The 20,502-nt window shown below is 45.2% G+C and overlaps 1 protein-coding gene across 1 annotated transcript in view; it reads left to right on the forward strand.

The window, feature by feature from the left end:
* LOC115085001 (serpin B10-like) overlaps positions 1-20,502 on the forward strand; it is a 72,640-nt gene that overhangs the window by 42,569 nt on the left and 9,569 nt on the right. The window contains exons 6-7 of the mRNA XM_029590506.1: positions 1,900-2,042; positions 3,424-3,591. Coding sequence (XP_029446366.1) covers positions 1,900-2,042; positions 3,424-3,591 — 311 coding nt within the window. The remainder of the gene's footprint in view (positions 1-1,899; positions 2,043-3,423; positions 3,592-20,502) is intronic.

A 20,502-nucleotide genomic window follows, 5' to 3' on the forward strand; every position in this document is an offset into this window, starting at 1 on the left:
AAATGTTTTATGGAGTAAGAATTAGCCTGTCCTTGGCCTGGATTTATCAAAATGCACTAAATATCACATACAATAGAAAAAGGGGCGTGTTTTATGGTAATAGGCAGTTTATCGCAATTTGCGCTTATACCAATGTGAAGCGCTATCTTATAGAGTCCGTCAAGCTAGATTGAGAGAACATTGCACAAATCTCATCTTTGGGTGAGTTTCCTCACTCCGAAGGTCATCAAATCTTCACAAGAGAGAACTGTTCTGTTCGAACGTCTCACTTTGAATGTCAAAGTGGCCCCTAACCCCTACACTAATACCTAAACTTCACCTCGAGTGACTAGGTGGGCTTCCCAGAGAGATATAAATACCTATCTAGTATGGGGGCATTATAGCTAGTCTCTCTCTCTCTCTCTCTCTCTCTCTCTCTCTCTCCCCCCCCTCACTTAATGTAGGAAAATTGAAGAAGTAGCTTTCTTGTGTCTGTATGACATAATAATTTATGGACTTTTCCTCTAAGAACTTGTTTAAACTCTTTTTTAAATCCAACTATGCTAACTGCTTTCACCACACTGAGTGAAAAAATACTTTCTATAATTTGTTTTAAATGTGCTACCTATTACCTTCATGGAGTGTCCCTAGTCCTAGTGGTATTTGAAAGGGTAAATAACCATTCCCTGTTTTACCTGTTCTATCCCACTCAAGATCTTATAGACCTCTATTATATCTCCTCTCAGCTGCTTCTTCTCCAGGCTGAAGGGCCCTAACCTGTTTAGCCTTTCATTATAGGGGATCTGTTCCATACCTTTATCATTTTGGTCACCATTCTCTGTACCTTTTCTGTTTCTGCTTTATCTTTTTGGAGATGGGATGACCAGAAGAGCACACAATACTCAAGTGCAGGTACGCTGGGTCAGATTTTATAAATCTGCGCACACACGTACTTTTGTTCGCGTACCAGGCGCGAACAAGAGTACGCAGGATTTCAATAGATACGCGCGTAGCCACGTGTATCCATTAAAATCCGGGGTCGGTGCGCGCAAGGCTGCCCAAAATTGGCAGCCTGCGCACACCGAGCCGCGCAGCCTGCCTCGTTCCCTCCGAGGCTGCTCTGAAATCGGAGCGGCCTCGGAGGGAACTTTCCTTCGCCCTCCCCCCACCTTCCCCTCCCTTCCCCTACCTAACCCACCCCCCCCCCCCCCCGGCCTTATCTAAACCTCCCCCCTACCTGTATCACGAAAGTTATGCCTGCTCGAAGCAGGCATAACTTTGCGTGTGCCAGGCCAGCTGCCGCGCTCCATGTTCCGGTCCGGGGGCTGGTCCAGGGGCCGTTGTCATGCCCCCGGAACGCCCCCGAGCCGGAACCACGTCCCCGGATACGCCCTCGAAACGCCCCTGAAACGCCACGTCACTCTCGGCACGCCCCCCGACACGCCCCTCCATGCAAGCCCCGGGACTTACGCGCGCGCCGCCGAGCCTATGCAAAATAAGCTTGGCGCGCGCAGGGGGGGTTTGGGCTAGGTTTTCGGGGGGTACGCGCGTATCTTACACGCGTACCCCTTTGAAAATCTACCCCACAGTGAATCAATACAGAGGTATTATGATATCCAGTGTTTTACTTTCCATTAGTTTCCTAAAGGATGACATGGAAAGACAGAATATTTAAAAAATTGACAATGTCCATTTTTCCTTTTTTTGTTTAAGAGTTGCACACACAAGTGTATGCAATTATAATTTAGTTGATTAGTTTTATTGTTATTGACATCAACCTCTAAACTTACAGGGAGAATAAAAGGTAGTACTTGTGTAAATATTTTATTAAATTATACATTCATAGAAAATGGTATGTGACTTTTAGGAGCTCTAATCACACAATCTAAAATTAAGTATGCTTTTTTATATTTCCGAAAGGTAAAATCAACAATCTTTTGCCTGAAGGCTCTGTTAACTCACTTACTGCAATGGTGTTAGTCAATGCCATCTACTTCCATGGAAACTGGGCAAATACATTTAAGAAGTCAAACACAAAAGAAAAACGTTTTAGATTGAGCAAGGTATGTAAATATACTTCATTGAATCAAAACAGAATACAGATATTTGCTAGAAACATATAGCAATCATCTTATTGAAATAATTAGAATTAGTGAGAGGGCTAAGGCTGATTCAGAGGACTGGAAGGGATGAACGCAGTACAGATGGAATAGATGAAAGAGAAAGGATTTAATAAGAGATATGTTGATGAAATCAGAGGGAGTTGTTGAGGGTGAAAATCAAGGTAATATAAGAAGCAGAATATCCAAGAAGAGAAATGGTGAGACAAGTGAAATTTTATGAAGATTATGGGAAGAGACAAAGAAAACAAGAAGAAAGTCTTGGTTGTCATCAATATAAAAATAAGAAAACAAAGGTCAAAATTTTAAGAATTTAGAAAACACATATGCAGAGAGAGAGAAAAAAATGCTAGAAGAAGTAGACAACAAATAAGAGAATACAACTGACAGAAAGCATTACTGACAAAATTCTGGTTATAAAAACAAACCAGAAGTTGATCCAATATAGCTGTGTAGCGACCAAGAAAAATGCGATCGGTGTATAGTCAGAGAACTTTATTTTCACAGTATATCAGCCCGACTCTGGCCGAGTTTCGCTCTATGGATAGAGCTGCCTCAGGGGCTACTATAATTTAAACATATAAAAATGTAATCATAAAACATTTAAAAACAAATATATGTGTTGAGACAACACGATATAACATAAATAATGAAAAAAATAAATATGAATAAATACAATACACGCATAGACAAAAATAACATCTAATAAATTTGTGTAAAAACCAAGTAAAATTAGACACATGAAATAAATGCTTGTACATAAGTGAGTATTTATAATAACTACTGTGCATAATACCTGTATGAAGTATTCTGTATTCGGAAAAGGAATCTCATGGATCACATCTGGTGAAAGAGGTGTACCTATATTATGTGATAGCAAAAAACAACTTGGTGTCAGTGTTATTTCCCATCTTGAAAGCTTACAATTTAATTGCCACATATTTAAAATAGATAAAGTGTCGAAGAGGAAATATACAAAATGGCCCCTGTACTGGTCACCTCCAGCCCTGCCTCTCCCCCCCTGGACCTCCCCTTTGCTGAGGCCCGGCTCTTGTGCACTTAACGGGGGTTACGCATGTGGCCGGGACCCTTCTAAAATACACATGGTGCACATAAGGCCCAGCCATGTGCATAATCCCCGAATTTTACGCGCAGGAGGGGGTTTTTAAATTTGCCCGATAGAGATCCACAGTGCTGGTCTTTTAAATAAAAGGAATCAAATTTATTTCAAGTGTTCATATCTATATTAAATTTATTAAAACAATTACTTGTCTCTGATAGTATACTGTGTAATGTTATCCCTGTTTTCATCGCGTTTCTATAGACTACAAGCAAACCAGTGCAGATGATGTTCAAGAAAGATAAATGTAACATATACCATGATGATTCGCTAGATGCCTTGATTCTTCTGCTTCCCTATGTTAGCAACGATCTCAGCATGCTCATATTGCTACCTGATGATATCACTGATAATTCTACTGGTCTGGAAAAGGTAAAGAAATTATCTTTTAATATTTTATTTTACTTTTTTATTTATGCAATTTTTAAACATACAATGCATCATAAGTCTTTATACAAAGTGAAAAGGGGGTAATAACAAGTAACAAGTAACAAAAAAAAATAACTATCATAATTCACAGTAGTACACTTGTCTTGAAGAAAATAAAACATACAAGGAAAGCGAATTTTTCAATATTGTCAACCCTCCATAGATAAGAAACAAATAGAGTAGGGGATGTGATTCTGGGAAGTAAAAAGAAACAGAAAAAATATAGAAAGGCTAATAACAAGTAAAGACTCAGATAACTTAGAATCAGATGGGACAGGAGAAGAAGTGATCATTTTCCTAGCATTAAGAAAATATTGTAGCTGTACAGGAGTGAATAAACAAAAAGAATAAGATCGTAACTTAACAAAACATTTGCAAGGGTAACGTAAAAACGAAAGAAGCACCTAAATGAAGAGTATCCTTCCTGAGCGCTAAAACACCCTTCCTCTTTTGCTGAGTAGGCCTGGAAATACCAGGAAAAATGTGCAGATTTTACCCATAAAATGGAGAATTAAGATTCCGAAAATACAGTGACATTAGTTTAGAAAGATCCAATTCAGAAATTTGGATATAAAAGACACAAGCAAAGTAGCTCTGTCAATTATTTCCTGACCGGATGATTCAAGAAATTCTGTGAGGGTGAAAGGGAGGAATTGATTCCCAGCTAAAGGATTCACAGAAGGAGAAGATGGGAGAAAAGTTAGCTTATTTATAGGAGGAGATTCTTCAAATGGAATATCTAGAACTTGATGAAAATAGTTCTTTAAGGTAACAGATGGAAGTTCACCCAAAACCTTGAGCAAATTAAAAAATCTGAGATTAAGCTGATGAGAAAATTTCTCCATCAATTCCAACCTATGAGATAAAGTACCAGTGTCCCGTATGGAAGAAGATTGGACTGCATGAATCTTCCCAATATCTTGTTGAACAGCTTTGAGTTGCCTGGAGTGCTCTTGAATAGAGCTATCATGCTGCAAAGCCATGAGATCCAGTTTAGAAATTACCAAGTCCCTTTGGGAACAGAGGTGGACAAAATCTTGGAAAAGTTCTCCAAAGTTTCCCAGAGAGATTCCAAAGTTATAACCATCAGCTTAGCTGGCATCTGGATCGAGACCTGCAGCTGTGGAACCGCCAAAAAAACTGAAGCCGCTGAAGGAGAAAATTGGCCTCTTCCCAAACCAACGTTGTCAGAGGGCAAACAGGAAAAGATGGAGTGAGTAGCTACAGTATCACCAGAGACAAGGAGAGATGAAATGGTAGGTGAAGAGGCACTTTCAGCTCCCACCCGCACAAACGCCGGCAGAGAATCACTTGCTGGCACTCTGACAGTATCATCAGTGAGCATGCATCTGTCTGCTGGCAGTAGAGATTGTTCCCTGGGGCTGAGGGAAACCTGGTTCCCTGGAATCACCGACGTTCCCTCGTCGAATGTTGCAGTGCAGAGCACACCACCAGGAGATTGCAGGGGGTCCACGATAGACGCATAGGAAATAATAGACTGCTGGCCAGGAAGTAAGGAGGGCTCAGTGGGGAAAACCCTGACTTTCTTCTTCCTCTTTAGAGCCATGAAGAAAAGCAGAGCAGGAAACTAACAAGTGAAGAGGACCATAGCAGTAGAGCGTCTAGCGACTTGCGGCCATCTTGTTCCCATTTTTTAATGTTTTCAAATTGAATAGCATTAAGTGCTTCTTCCATTAGATGCTTATCAAAATTACAATTTTATGATTTATATAATGTTATGCTCAGTGATTTTATGCAACCCATAAATCACAGACACACAGTATAGATGTGACTGGCTCAACTAAAATTCAAGATTCTTGGTTCTGGCTCACAAACTTGTGGGCCTAATATCATTCAACTTGCAGATTAGATCAGTGTTTTTCAACCTTTTTGAGCCCTACTTTAACAAAAATGTGTGGCACACCCACCTCCATGGATCAGGCACTGCGGATATAAAGAGGACTTATATGGCCAAAATGATGGCTTTAATTAATCTCGCTTCCAAAATTAAAACAAAGGGTGAGAAGAAAGACATTGGGGTGGTGCAGGAACTTGGCTAAATAAGTTATCTTGGCTGCCACATGTGGCTGCCAGAGCTCCTTCACTGCCTAGTACTACTACTCCCAACATTCAGAGCAAATCACATCCAGTGCTCAGTGTACCCTCTCCCCATCTCACTCAGGATCAGAGGCCGGAAGGATTCAATGGAGGAGTCTCAGATGAGGAGGGTACTGTGTGCTGCACAAAGTGGGACCCAGCTAACATGCCCTGCATGCTACCCATTAATGACAGCAGTCCAGGGGCTCGTGCTGTAGCTAAGGCATGTATGATTTCACATTGTTAGAAATGAGCTCCTACAGATTTAACAGCCACCTTACTACAAGGTCCTGGCCTTGTTCTGAGCATCAGGAAGTGGTGGCTTTTCTGTGGCACATCTAATCAGGTCTGAAGGTACACCAGTGTGCCCTGGCACACTGGTTGGGAAACAGTGGATTAGACTACAGTTATCACAGGAAACGCATCTAATCTGGTGAACTACTGAAAAGAAAAAGCTCTATGGAGAAGGAGGTTAACTCTTTCATCCATACTACAGTTCAAGAAAGAAATCTGAAGAATCATAGAAAAGATGGACACATACTTCAAAGAGTTAAGTGCTTAAAGGTGAATTTTAAAAGCCCGACCCATGCATTAATTAGGGGATGTGCAAATAAGTCAGGCTCGCTCAAGAGTGGATTTTAAAAGTCAGAGAGATACAGACGTATCTCCTGCAGTGCCCGCATCTCTGAAGTTTTCAAAAAGGGGTCTGGCACTGGCATTTCGGAGTGTGAATGAGAGATGTGTGAGTAAATACTTACCCAATCTGGCATTTGCCAAGGCCCCCTGCCCCGTAACTTTACTTCTGCTATGGATGATGTATAAGTTAAAAAATAAAGAAAAATAGGCAGATCTGCGGGGTTTTAAGTGTCGGGGCTTACTATGGGAAGAAGAGGCTTTCAAACCAGTGGAGGCCCTGGCAGAATTTCTTGAAAATAATGAAGTATTAAATCCTCATCAATTCAGTTTTCGACAAGGCTCAAGTACTGAGCTTCTTCTTATATCATTGATCGATTCTGTTAAACGTAGATTAGATCAGGGACAACAGTTTCTTTTGGTATCATTAGATATTTCTTCTGCTTTTGATTCTATTGATCATGAGATTTTATTATACCGCCTTTGTGAATGCGGTATAACAGGTGTAGTTTTTTCTTGGTTTAAGAGCTATCTCACTGACTGGAACCAAGTATTTAGGCTGAATCAACAATCATCTGCCCCACAACAGTTAAAAACAGGGGTCCCACAAGGGTCGGCTTTGTCGGCCACATTATTCAATGTATATCTTGCCCCTATCACAAAGCTGTTGGCCATTATCACGGATGGATATAAACTCTATGCCGACGATATACAGTTCTATATCAAGGTGCAGAAGTCTTGGCAAGAAACTGTAGATCTGCTTCAATTGTGTATTAATTCAATAAAGCATTGGTTAAAACAAAACAAATGATCTTTAAATACTAAGAAAACCGAAATATTGTTAATTCATTCTCCTCATGTTAAATCTGATCAAGAGTTCATTGTGATTGACAATGTTTCATTTTCTATTACTAAGCCTCTAAAGAGTCTGGGAATTCTGCTTGATGCGTCCTTGTCCTTTAAACCACAGGTTAGAGCGGTCATCAAAACTGTTTTTTTTTTTTTAAGCTTCGTTTGATCGCTGGTTTAAGGCATCTTTTCTATGATCATGATTTTCTGACTGTAGTTCATTCTATAATGTTTCCACATCTAGATTACTGTAACAGCCTGTTTATAGGGTTACCCAAGATCACATTGCAACCTATGCAACTTTTACTAAATGCTGCTGCCCAGCTGGTTTCTCATACGAAACGGACCGAACATATTTCACCAATCCTTTGTAAATTGAATTGGTTACCTGTGTGTGAACACATTGAATTTAAAATTGTAATGATCGTGTTTAAGCTTCTCAGTCTGGATGTTTCTCATTGGGCAAATGCATTGCTACGTATTTATAAACCAACTAGAGGTTTGAGATCTTCTCAACTAAACTTGCTCGATATTCCTTCTGTGCGGCAAGCTCGTCTATTCTATACAAGAGAGACATTGTTTTCAATTGTTGCTCCATTTTTATGGAATCTCATTCCTTTTGAGCTGCATTCTTTGGACAACATAAAGAAATTCAAGAGGCTTTTGAAAGATTTTCTTCTCCATCGGGTCTTCAGTATTTTCTAGAATTTATGACTGTGACAGATTTTTATACCTTTTTGTTAGGTATGATTTAGGATTTATCTTTGTCTGATTACATTTGTATTATGTGTTTACATAATATTGTTGAGATTGTGGTTTCTATGAAACTTGATGATTTGTGTTTTAGATATGTTTGTCATGTTGTTGTTTTAATGATATTATGTATGTATGTTGTAAATCGCCTAGACCTTTTTGTGTTAGGCATTTAATAATTTTTAGTAAATGGAAATGGAAATTTCTTAAATGGGCAAAGTGGTCAAACTTGGGATGGTGTTGGCACACACCACTTTTAAAACTCACCAATTTACGCAGTAGAAGCGGCATTTCTGCACCCACTCAAAATCTGGTACACATCTACGAGGGCCAGGCTATTTTCTAACATGCACACATTTTTGTATTTTGTATAGGTCCCGCGACGCGCGCAAGCCCCAGGATGTGTCTATGTCCCCGGGGTTTGAAAAAATGGGCGGGGCAGCGGTGGTCCGGGGTGGGGCGGGGACATGGCCAGAGGCCATGCAGGGCAAGGGCGGGGCCAGTGCTCACAACCTACGACTGCCCAGAGGCAGGCGCAACTTTAAAAACAAAGGTCAGGTGGGGTTTAGGTAGGGCTGAGGGGCGGGTTAGGTAGGGGAAGGGAGGGGAAGGTAGGGGGGGGCGGAAGGAAAGTTCCCTCCGAGGCCGCTCCGATTTCGGAGCGGCCTCGGAGGGAACTGGGAAAGCCATCGGGGCTCACCTAGGGCTTGGCGCGCGCAAGGTGCACAAGTGTGCACCCCCCTTGCATGCGCCCACCCTGGATTTTATAACATGTGCGCGGCTGCGTGCGCATGTTATAAAATCGGGCATAGATTTGTGCACACCAGGTTGCGCGCACAAATCTACACCCATGCGTACCTCTTAAAATCCCACCCATACTGCGTGAAAAGGATCTAGGGGAATTCTAGAGTTGGGCCAACATTTACATGTGCAAATTATTTTAAAAGAAATTTACTTGCATATTTTTATACCAGCTAATTCTCCTTCATAAGTGAAAATAAACATGTTTCTTGTGCATTACTGAGTGGGAGGTCTGGATGAACTAGGAAGAGTTCAAGCTGAAGAACCAGGAGGGTCTCTTAATGGCCTAGAGAAGGACTTGGTGAACTGGTGGAGCAATTGGTAAAACTTGTCATTTCAATTACACACGCATGTTTTAAAATATACAGACTTAAAACGCATAAATAATGATTTGCGCAACTGCTACTTTATTTTTATGCATGAAATATATGTGCATATATTTTTTTAAATTGAAAAAGATTGCACATTCAAAAAATTGAAATACTCACTTTCAGTGCTTTGAATATATTTGCACATAAGCATACATAAGCAATTAAAGGGAATTTTAAAAGCCCAGTGCACGCACCAATTAGGGGATGCATGAAGAAGTTGGGCTTACATGCACCAACCGTATTTTCAAAAGCACCCAGATATGTGCATAAATGCCACAGCACACACATCTAAACAATTTCCAGAAAGGGGTGGGGCATGGGTTTTTCAGGGCCTGGCCAAGAGATGCATGTGTAAATACTTACACGCCCCAGCACGCACCAAGGTCCTCTGCCATGTAACATTACTTAAGAACATAACATAAGAACATAAGAAGTTGCCATACTGGGTCAGAGCAAGGGTCCAGCAAGCCCAGCATCCTGTTTCCAACAGTGGCCAATCCAGGATACAAGTACCTGGCAAGTACCCAAACATTAAGTAGATCCCATGCTACTAATGCCAGTAATAGCAGAGGCTATTTCCTAAGTCAACTTTATTAATAGCAGTTAATGACTTCTCCTCCAGGAACTTATCCATTTTATAGGGATGTGAATCGTTTTTTGACGATTTAAAATATTGTCCGATATATTTTAAATCGTCAAAAATCGTTAGAGGCGATATTTAATAGGAATTCCCCCGATTTATCGTCAAAAATTGTAAATTGGGGGAAGGGGGAGGGGAGGGGGAGGACGGGAAAACCGGCACACTAAAACAACCCTAAAACCCACCCCGACCCTTTAAAATAAATCACCCACCCTCCCGAACCCCCCCCAAAATGCCTTAAATTACCTGGGGTCCAGTGGGGGGGGTCCCGGTGTGATATTTTACTCTCGGGCCTCCGGTGCGTTGTAGAAATGGCGCCGGCGCTACCTTTGCCCTGTCATATGACAGGGCAAAGGCCAGCGCCATTTTGTACGGCAAAACGACGTCAGGAGCGTAGGAGATCGCTCCTGGACCCCCGCTAGACCCCCAGGGACTTTTGGCCAGCTTGGGGGGGCCTCCTGACCCCCACAAGACTTGCCAAAAGTCCAGCGGGGGTCCGAGAGCGACCTCCTGCACTCGAATCGTTTTGCCGTACAAAATGGTGCCGGCCATACGCTGTATGGCCGGCGCCATTTTGTACGGCAAAACAACGTCAGAAGCGTAGGAGATCGCTCCCGGACCCCCGCTGGACCCCCAGGGACTTTTGGCTGGCCAAAGTCCCTGGGGGTCCAGCTGGGGGTCCAGCTGGACCCCCAGGGACCCCCAGCTGGACCCCCAGCTGGACCCCCAGCTGGACCCCTAGCTGGCCAAAAGTCCAGCGGGGGTCCAGCGGGGGTCCGGGAGCGATCTCCTACGCTCCTGATGTCGGGGGACAAAAAACAAAATGGCGCCGGCGCTACCTTTGCCCTGTCATATGACAGGGCAAAGGTAGCACCGGCGCCATTTCTACAACGCACCGGAGGCCCGAGAGTAAAAGATCACACCGGGACCCCCCCTCTGGACCCCAGGTAATTTAAGGCATTTTGGGGGGGTTCGGGAGGGTGGGGGATTTATTTTAAAGGGTCGGGGTGGGTTTTAGAGATGTTTTAGTGTGCCGGTTTTCCCGCCCTCCCCCAATTTACGATTTACACGATATTTAAAAAAACAAAACTGCGACGATCCGATTCCCTCCCCCCCCCCCAGCCGAAATCGATCGTTAAGATGATCGATCACATGATTCCCATCTCTATTATCCAAACCTTTTTTAAATCCAGCTATATTAACTGCCCTAACCACAACCTCTGGCAATAAATTCCAGAACTTAATTGTACATTGAATAAAAAATAATTTTCTCTGATTTGTTTTAAATGTGCTAAGTGCCCCCTAGGCCTTCTATTATCTGAAAGAATAAATACCAATTCACATTTACCCATTCTAGACCTCTCATGACTTTATAGACCTCTATTATATCCCCCCTCAGCCGTCAAGTTGAACAACCCTAACCTCCTTAGCCTTTCCTCATTGGGGAGCCATTCCATCTCCTTTATCATTTTAGTCACCCTTCTCTGTAGCCTCTCCAGTACAGCTATATCTTTTTTGAGATGCGGCAACCAGAATTGTACACACTATTCAAGGTGCAGTCTCACCATAGAGCAATACAGAGGAATTATGACATTTTTCATTTTATTCACATTCTCTTCCTAATAATTCCTAACATTGTTTGCTTTTTTGACTGCCACAGCACACTGAGCTGACTATTTCAATGTATTATCCACTATGATGCCTAGATCTTTTTCCTGGGTGGTATCTCCTATTCTCACAGGACAAGCAGGATGGTAGTCCTCACATATGGGTGACATCACAGGATGGAGCCCAATCACGGAAAACGTCTGTCAAAGTTTCCAGAACTTTGTTTGGCCCCTACTGGGCATGTCCAGCATGGTACTAACCCTGCAGCCAGCAGGGGTCCCCTTTCAGTCTTCTTTTTCCCGCGCAGCAGTAGCCTCGCAGTTAAGGAGCTCTGCAGAGATTCCTGACAGGAATTTTCCTCACAGAATTACTAAAAGTTAACTTGCCCCACAGGGGTCCCTCCTCTAAACTTTTCAAGCCGCGGTAAGCCGGTAAGTTTTTACCCATGTTTTCATCGATTACCGTCAAGTTTGGCCTCGCGGCCTAGTGGCCGTCAACCGTATCGTGGCTCAATTTTTTTCCATGGCCATGGTGTTGGGGTTCCGTCGGTGCCTGGACTTGGACTGTAATCTCACCATGTCTATCACAGACCCCATAAAGTCTGTGTAATGTGTCTTGGACGAGAGCACGATGTCTTGACCTGTACTAAATGTGCCCTTATGACACCAAAAGGTCGCAAGGCCAGAATGGAGAAGATGGAACTTCTCTTCCATGCTCAAACCCTGACTCTGTCCATTGCATCGACGTCATCAGAACCGGCACCATCAATTTCGCACCAGCACTGAACACCGGCCAGTGACCATCCGGCATCAATGACATCTCGGCCTTCGACACCCTCTACTCCCCCTCAAGACCGAGGGGATCGTAGAGACAAACATCGCCGCTGGCATAGAAAGACTTGGACCATCGAGGGAGCGAAATCATCGACCTCGCCATCATCCAAGCCACCGTCGAAGAATCCCCATCCAGAAAAGGCACCGACCTTTCGGGGCAACCCTCCCCCGAAAGGGCATCAGGAGCCGTGACTCTGCCTTTAACGGTGGTCCCTCCAGCTAAGCCTCTGCCTCCTTCTTCTGTTCCGGAGCCGGAGCTACTTGCTCCAGGTCTCCAAGAAGAACTGGACCGGATGGTTCAGGAGGCCATCGACAAGGCGATTCAATGAATTCAGGTTCCTCCGGCACTGACACCGGTACCGATTGTGGAACTGATCACCGACCCGATTCCAGCAGCATTGGCACTGCTGCTCTCCAGGATGGAAGCGCTTATTGCCACTTTTCCACCGATGGTCCCTGGGTCACCGATGGCGCCGGTGCCCTCTCCGCTCACTCTGTCATTGGGAGGAGAAACACTGTTTCGCATTCCTCCTTCGACAGTTCTGCCTCAGCCATCAATACCGATACATCCATCGCCACCGATACGCCCATCAGCACCACCGAGCCATCCATCGATGCCCTCGATGCCTGCGCCGATGCCTTCGATGCCTTCATCAGTGCCTCCAATTATTCCGTCAATTCCTTCGGAACCTAGACCAGGACCTTCAGGTATCCCACCATCTCGTCCCCCTCTACATCTTAGAGGGGCAGGAGCTGATCCCTATGATACCTGGACTGATGATTCCTCACCAGACACCAATGATTTGCCTTCACCACCTTCACCCACTGAAAGTAGAAAGCATTCTCCTCCAGAGGACCTTTCCTTTATAAATTTTGTGAAGGAAATGTCTGAATTGGTTCCCTTCCAATTACAGACTGAGCAGGATGATAGGCATCAGATGATGGAGTTGCTCCAATTCCTGGATGCCCCCAAAGTAATAACCTCCATCCCTATCCACCAGGTTCTTCTGGATCTCCTAAAGAAGAACTGGGAACATCCTGGCTCCATTGCTCCTGTCCACAGGAAAGCTGACACTACCTATTTGGTGCAGTCAGCTCCAGGCTTTCTAAAATCACAATTGGATCACCAATCTGTAGTGGTAGAATCGGCACAGAAGAGAGCAAACAGGTCAAAGCCTCATACTTTTTTCCCCTTGGCAAGGAACAGAAGTTTCTAGATGCCATTGGCCGCCGAGTCTACCAAGGATCAATGCTCATCTCCCGAATTGCTGCTTACCAACTCTATATGACCCAATATAACAGGGTCATTTTTAAGCAGATACAAGACTTGACAGATTCCCTGCCTCAGCAATTTCAAGATCAGCTCCAAATCCTAGTAAACAAGGGTTTTGAGGCAGGCAAGCATGAGATCAGATCTTCTTATGATATCTTTGATACTGCTACAAGGGTATCTGCAGCTGCTATTTCGGTGAGAAGATGGGCCTGGCTTAAGTCTTCTGACCTTCACCCTGAGGTACAAGACAGGTTATCTGACCTGCCCTGTGTAGGAGATAATCTGTTTGGTGAACAGATTCAACGGACGGTGGCGGAACTTAAGGAGCATCATGAGACCCTAAGACAGCTCTCTCTGATGCCTTCTGACTATTCTTCTAAACAGTCCTTCAGAAAGGACTCTAAAAAGTCATTCTTCCACCTGAAGAAGTCCTACCCGTCACCAACCAGATCCCGTGCCACGAGACCTTTTCAAAAAGCACAGTCTCGTCAAATACGTAATAAAAAACCGCAAGCAGCTCCTCAGCCAGGGCCTGCTTCAGGTTTTTGACTTCCACCTAGAGAGCAGCAGCCAGCTTCCATTGCCTCATATACCAGTGGGAGGTCAATTGTGCCACTTTCACAACATATGGCATTCAATCACCTCAGACCAATGGGTACTGGCGATAATTGCTCAGGGTTACCATCTGAACCTTCTCTCCGTGCCACCGGACTCCCCACCTCTACCAACATGGAGAACATCCGATCACTCCATCCATCTGGATCAAGAGGTCTCCCTCCTTCTCCAGTCCAAGGCAATAGAACCTGTCCCCTACTCTCAGCATGGCCTAGGGTTCTATTCCCATTACTTTCTAATCCCCAAAAATCGGGAGGTGTTCGTCCTATTCTGGACCTACGAGCCCTCAACAAGTACTTCCAGCGAGAGAAGTTCAAGATGATAACCTTAGACTCGCTTCTTCCTCTTCTACAAAGAGGAGACTGGCTCTGCTCTTTGGACCTCCAGGACGCATACACTCATATTGCGATAACTCCATCTCATCGCAAATACCTGAGGTTTCTAGTAGGCCCCAAGCACTATCAATACCGAGTGCTTCCATTCAGCCTAGCATCTGCGCCACAAGTCTTCACAAAATGCCTCGTAGTAGTTGCAGCCTTCCTCAGGACCCAAGGTGTTCACGTCTACCCCTATCTAGACGACTGGTTAATCAGGGCTCCCACTCAGCAAGCTGCTCTGTCATCCCTCAATCTAACCTTACACACTCTAATTTCATTAGGATTTCTCGTCAACTACGACAAATTCTACTTAGTCCCATCTCAAACCTTGTCATTCATTGGGGCAGACTTGGACTCCTTCAGGCAAAGGCTTTCCTGCCTCGACAGTGAGCCCTCACTCTCATGTCTTTTGCACACCAGCTGCAGTCTCAGCACTCCGCGATTGCACGCCACTTTCTCATCCTCCTGGACACATGGCTTCCTCAATTCAGGTCACACCAATGGCCCGTTTGGCCATGAGAGTCATGCAGTGGACTCTACAATCTCAATGGACTCAAAGCATTCAGCCCTTGTCGACCATTGTCCACGTAACCGATTAACTCCGTCAGTCTCTAACCTGGTGGAAAATCAGATCAATCTCCTCCGTGGCTTGTCTTCGGGCCATTGGCTGCCAGTAATCAAAATGGCACCGATAGCCTTTGCCCATACTATGTCACAGGGGCTACTGGTGCCATTGGTCAGCCCCTGTCACATGGCCATTGGCGCCATCTTGTGCTCCTACCATGTGACAGGGGCTGACCAATGGCATTGGTAGCCCCTGTGACATAGTAGGTCAGAGGCTATCGGCGCCATTTTGAGCGAGGCAGGCCCAAAAGTCAGAAAGCACGGAGGGAAAAATCACTCGCGGGACCCCGCTGGACCACCAGGGATGTTAGTGAGTCTTGGGGAGGGATCGGGATTGTGGGGGGGTTGTATTATACTAAATTTTAATGCTTGGGGTGGATTTTTATTTAAAAAAATAAAATATGCCCCTCCCCCAGTACAAACCCGAAAAACACATTTTTCTCGTAGTTCAGGGAAAATCTACTTCAGGGGGGCGGGGCCCCCAAACCACGACGAATTAGGCAATTTCGTTGAAATTGCCTAATTCGTCATAAACGAAGCACATCTCTACTCCCTATCAGGAGTTAGAAATGTCAGAAGGGTGGAGGCCACGACTACTGGGTGAGCAAGGCCTTTGGCAGCTGTACAGGATTTAGAGCAGTTAAGTCCCCAATAGGTGAGTTCCAATGTGGACCAGTTAAACTGTAGCTTTATGCAGCCACAGCTCTGGATAGAATGTGGAGGCTGATAACTTCCATGTGTGAGGGTCCAATTTGTAGCATGAGGGGCATAGTGGATGGGTCACCCGACCCAGAAGGGGGTCTCCATGGACGGACAAAAGCATTAGAGGTGGAGTCATAGGGATCGTTGGGATCTGAAGTTTTTCAACAAGCTCTTGGTATATAAAGTTCTCCCCTGGAGCCAGAGTCCACCAAACCCTGAGTGGAGAAGCACCCGAAGGACTGAACGAGACTGGCAAGAGAACTGAGGAGCTGAGGTAGTCAGGCCTAGGGTCATCTTCCCAGGTGACTCTAAGGCTCTCATTCTGACTGGGCATTGAGCTAGAATGTGGCCTTGAGCAGAGCAATATAAATAGAGGCCTAGTTGCCTTCATCGTGTCCTCTGTTTGGGTGCCACTTGTGTCTTGTCGGAAGTAGAGTAAATCAGAACTCATAATAGTTATACAACCGGGTTTCTCGAAAATGCTTTTAAACAGCTCTGTGAACTATTGCAAAGCCCTGCAGCAATAGATCTGTCTTCTTCCAGAGGGGAGAAGCCCATGCTAGGGCTTTCCCGTTCAAAAGAGAGAGAGGATATATGTGGTCTTCATTAAGTCAGCCAGGAATAATGGCACTTGCAGGGTAAAGTGCATTTCAAACTGTTTCAAAAACCACCAGTATTGCTTGGGATCCCCAGCACACAGGGACAGGGACGGCAGTTGTGGTATTGAATGGTGAGTGAGTGATGACAGTGCTGGTACCACTACTGGTGGAGGCAGGACAGCAGGTATGGTCAAGGTGTCCAAATGCACAACGAGACGATTCATGTCAGCAACTAGGAGTTCCATGGCTGTCTGAAGTGCCTGCAATTTCTGGTCTAGGCCGGGAATAGCCTTTAACGAGGACAGATCTGCTGGGTCCATGGCCTCTCCAGTCTGTTGTGGATGTGGACCCTTGGACTGAGGTGGATTTGGCGTAATCTGCAGTGAGGAACCCTGCAAGTCCCCACCATTGACTGGTGGAGTGGGATGAGGCAGAGGCCCAACTGGAGTTTTGCCTATAGCAGCCCATGTTCCCCTTAGGTTTAGCCCTCAGCTGTCAGGGCCAGCAAGTCTTAGGTGGGACCTTCGCTGAAGGGCTGGCAATCCATGGATGAGGTCGTGGTGAACCAGAGGACTCTAAAGTAAGCTCGGGTCAGGGGAACCGGCAATCAGGGATGTCCCGTAATAGGCAGAGATCAGTGGCAGGCATCATTATAGGGAAGTCTGGTAATCAGGCAATGTTCAGTGGCAGTTGCAATCGAGAGAAATCCAGGAAGTAGGCTCAGGTTAATACCAGGTATCAGTCCAAGGGAAGGCAGGACAGATAAGCATAGCAGGAAGATGAAAAGCACACAGGAGGCAAGGCACAAAGTTAAACTGAAGACTGACCACAAGGCTGACAAGAAAAAGACCACAAGATTGGACGATAAACTGAAGAACAAACGAAGACCAGGAACCGAAGACACAAAGAGGACCAGGAACTGAAGACATGGAGAAGACCAGGAACTTGAGAACGCTGATGCAATTCAGTCTACAAGGCTATAGCGAGACCTATTCCCAAGGCGATGACTGAAAGGAACAAGGGCCTTTAATAGGCCAGAGGCTGTGGTATCATCCAGGGATGCCGCGGGGCTATGCCTGCTATGGGCCATTTAAATTAAACTATCTTGTGTGCACGCGTGCCAGTGAGTAGGCGAGGAGGAGTGCAGGAGCAGCGGTGTCTGACGCGCACCAGCTGCATTCAGCCACGAAGAGTGCAGTTGGTGGAGTGCAGGAGTGGCAGCGTCCTGCCACGAAGAGAACCATCAGAGGAGTGCAGGAGTGGCGGCATTCACCACGCAGTAGCAGCGTCATCCTGCCACGTTTGCCTGGGCCCGGTCCAGAGGTAGGAGTGGCTGTCTATGGTCAACCCGCAGGTAGCCAATCATAACAAATTGATTTAGAAATGTCAAAATAAAGAACTTTTCATCCAAGACACAAAGACCCTAATTTCTTAAAAACGATTTTCAAAATCCAATCTCTGTCTTAGTCCATAAGGAAGGTTATAAAAGCAAGTTTATTCAAGACAAAACCACAAATGATACCAATACCTGAGCAAATCAGAAACAGGTTCAACATCAGCGTCTTGCTGCACCCGATTAAAAAGTTAAATTTCAAGATGGGTAAGAATAATTCTTTAGGAACTAACAGTCACGCATGTAAAGTATTCGAGAAAATGGCACTTTTTTAACCTTAGGAAATTGTAAAGCCCTGAGGTTCCTCTACTTCAAAGAATTTTCCATATTTTCCAATTATTTTTTAATCCCCAAATTATCTTGAAACAAATTTGAGGCCAATATCCTAAAGAGCACTAATATCAGCTGTCAATACATGTTAATACACTCTTTATCAATCATACTAATAGCCAATGTAAATGATATGCACTTTACATACATATGTTATCACAAAAACCTCACTTCACTTTCCCAAGTTGCAGTACTTTTTTGCTGTGCTAATCAGTAATGAGCTGTTTTACATCCCTTTACTTCATTAGCATAGATTTTGCATTAATTAGTGCAAGTTTATTTATATGTATTAAAAGCACTATTAACACATAGTAACTAAATTATGCAGATTAACACTGTTAATGGGTGTACATTGTTAAAATTATCATTTTAGATTTGATTTGTTTCATTAGGTGCCTGCTTTTTATTTTTTGTTGTTTTTTATTCGTGAGGGTTTTTTTCATTTTTTTGTTTTAGTGCACATTCCCTGTATGTACCAGGATCAGTCCAGACTGCTGGGTTATGCCTCCCTTCCAGCAGATGGAGTCAGAGAGAAACTGAAAAGCACCTCCCACATAACCCGGGGTGCCACCTGCGATCCCTCAGTACCTTCTCTGACTCCAGCAGATTGAGAGGTATAACCTGCGGTCCTGTCCTTAAGATTCGTGGGGCCTTGCCCCGTCAGGTTTGGTGGAAAATAAATTTATAGGAATAATTAAATTGGTGGAGAACCTTTGACTAGATCATTTAAAAAAAAAAGCAAAAAATAAATAGGTGAAGCAGGTTAATAATTTTACACTGTTTTTTCAGAGCAGCCAGGCAGTGGCAGGCAAGGCAGGGCATTGCCCTATAGCCAATACCCGGAGACTTTTGCTGCCCTAGCCCGGTGAGCAGAGGGGGAGGACTTACCGGTGGGCCGGTCAATCTCCCCCTCCCTCAAAGAGGTATTCATTCCTCTGAGCTTTTTTTCCCCCCAGTGCCAATCCTCCTGTGAGCTGAGTTAAAAAAAACAAACAAAAAACGAAGATAGAGAGATCATAACATGGACAGACAGGAGATTCTTTATTTAACTTTTTCTTTCTTACCTCAGCCAAGCCTGCTGTTAGTCTCCCGGGCCTCCGGAGGGGGTGGACTTTCCACCCAGCTGCTAAAACATGCCAAGGGGGACGGCTTGTCATTCGTGTGGAGAGCCGAGGCTCCAGCTCTCCCGCGAAGGCCTCTGCTCCCGGTGCATACCTGGGGGCGGGGGGCCTTCGCGATGGTCCGATTCGGCGCAGCAAGCATGATGCCGAGGGATGGAGGCCTGGGCCGCTCCCGATTCGTGCGGGAGCAGCGGCCATTTTGTCGGCATCGGAGGAGGATGCTGAAGATTCTGAGGAGGGAGAGAATCCCCTTCCTCCACTGTCCCCGCCACATAAGCTGCGCGAATTGCCGGATGGCACAGTTCCTCCTTCGCTTCCTCCCCGGGGGGGGCTCTTAAAGAGGCGGCAGCCCTTTTCTTCGAAGTTCATTTTATTAATGCATAAGGCAATCCTGGAAGCGAAGACTGAGTGGGATACACAGTCTCCTAGTCCCAGTAAGATCCCTAGGGTTCCTAAAGGTCAAGAAGGGGTGGCTCCCAGTTTCCCTCCTCCATCCCCGGGGAGGGGCTGCCTGACCCATTTGGTCCAGTTGACCTGGTGGATCCAGGTTTGACTCCGGATATGGGTGACAAAGGAGACATTTCCACACAGGTGGAAGGGGATGACCCTCAAGTCCTCCGTCTATTCAGGCGAGAGGAACTGGATCCCTTAATTTTGCACGTGTTCCAGGAGCTTGAGCTTCTGCTGACCCAGGAGTCGTTGGATTTATCTACAGGAGATTCGGCTTTAGCGGGTTTACTCGCTCCGCTGCAGACTTTTCCTTTTCACCCGAAGCTTTCTCAGATTGTGTCCCGTGAGTGGGAGTCCCTGGAGGCCTCCTTGAGGGTTACTAGAGCTATAGAAAAATTATATCCTCTTCCTCTCGAGTCGCTTGATCTCCTTAAAATCCCTAAGGTGGACTCGGCGGTCACAGCAATAGCCAAGCATACTACTATTCTGGTGACTGGCGGCACTGCTCTTAAGGACCTCCAGGATAGAAAACTGGAGGTCTTGCTCAAGCGCATTTTTGAGGTATCTGTCCTAGGCATTCGGGCGGCAGTATGCAGTAGCATGATGCAGCAGGCCTTGCTACGTTGGGTGCAACAGATGTTGACAGCCCAGGACCTTCTTGCTGGGGAGGCGGAACAGGCGGCCCGTATGGAATCAGCTGTCGCCTATACGGCGGATGCACTATATGACCTTTTACGTACTTCAGCATGCACTATGTCCTCAGCGGTGTCTGCATGGCGTCTGTT

The sequence above is a fragment of the Rhinatrema bivittatum genome, chromosome 2, assembly GCF_901001135.1.
Source record: "Rhinatrema bivittatum chromosome 2, aRhiBiv1.1, whole genome shotgun sequence".
NCBI classification, from domain to species: Eukaryota; Metazoa; Chordata; class Amphibia; order Gymnophiona; family Rhinatrematidae; genus Rhinatrema; species Rhinatrema bivittatum.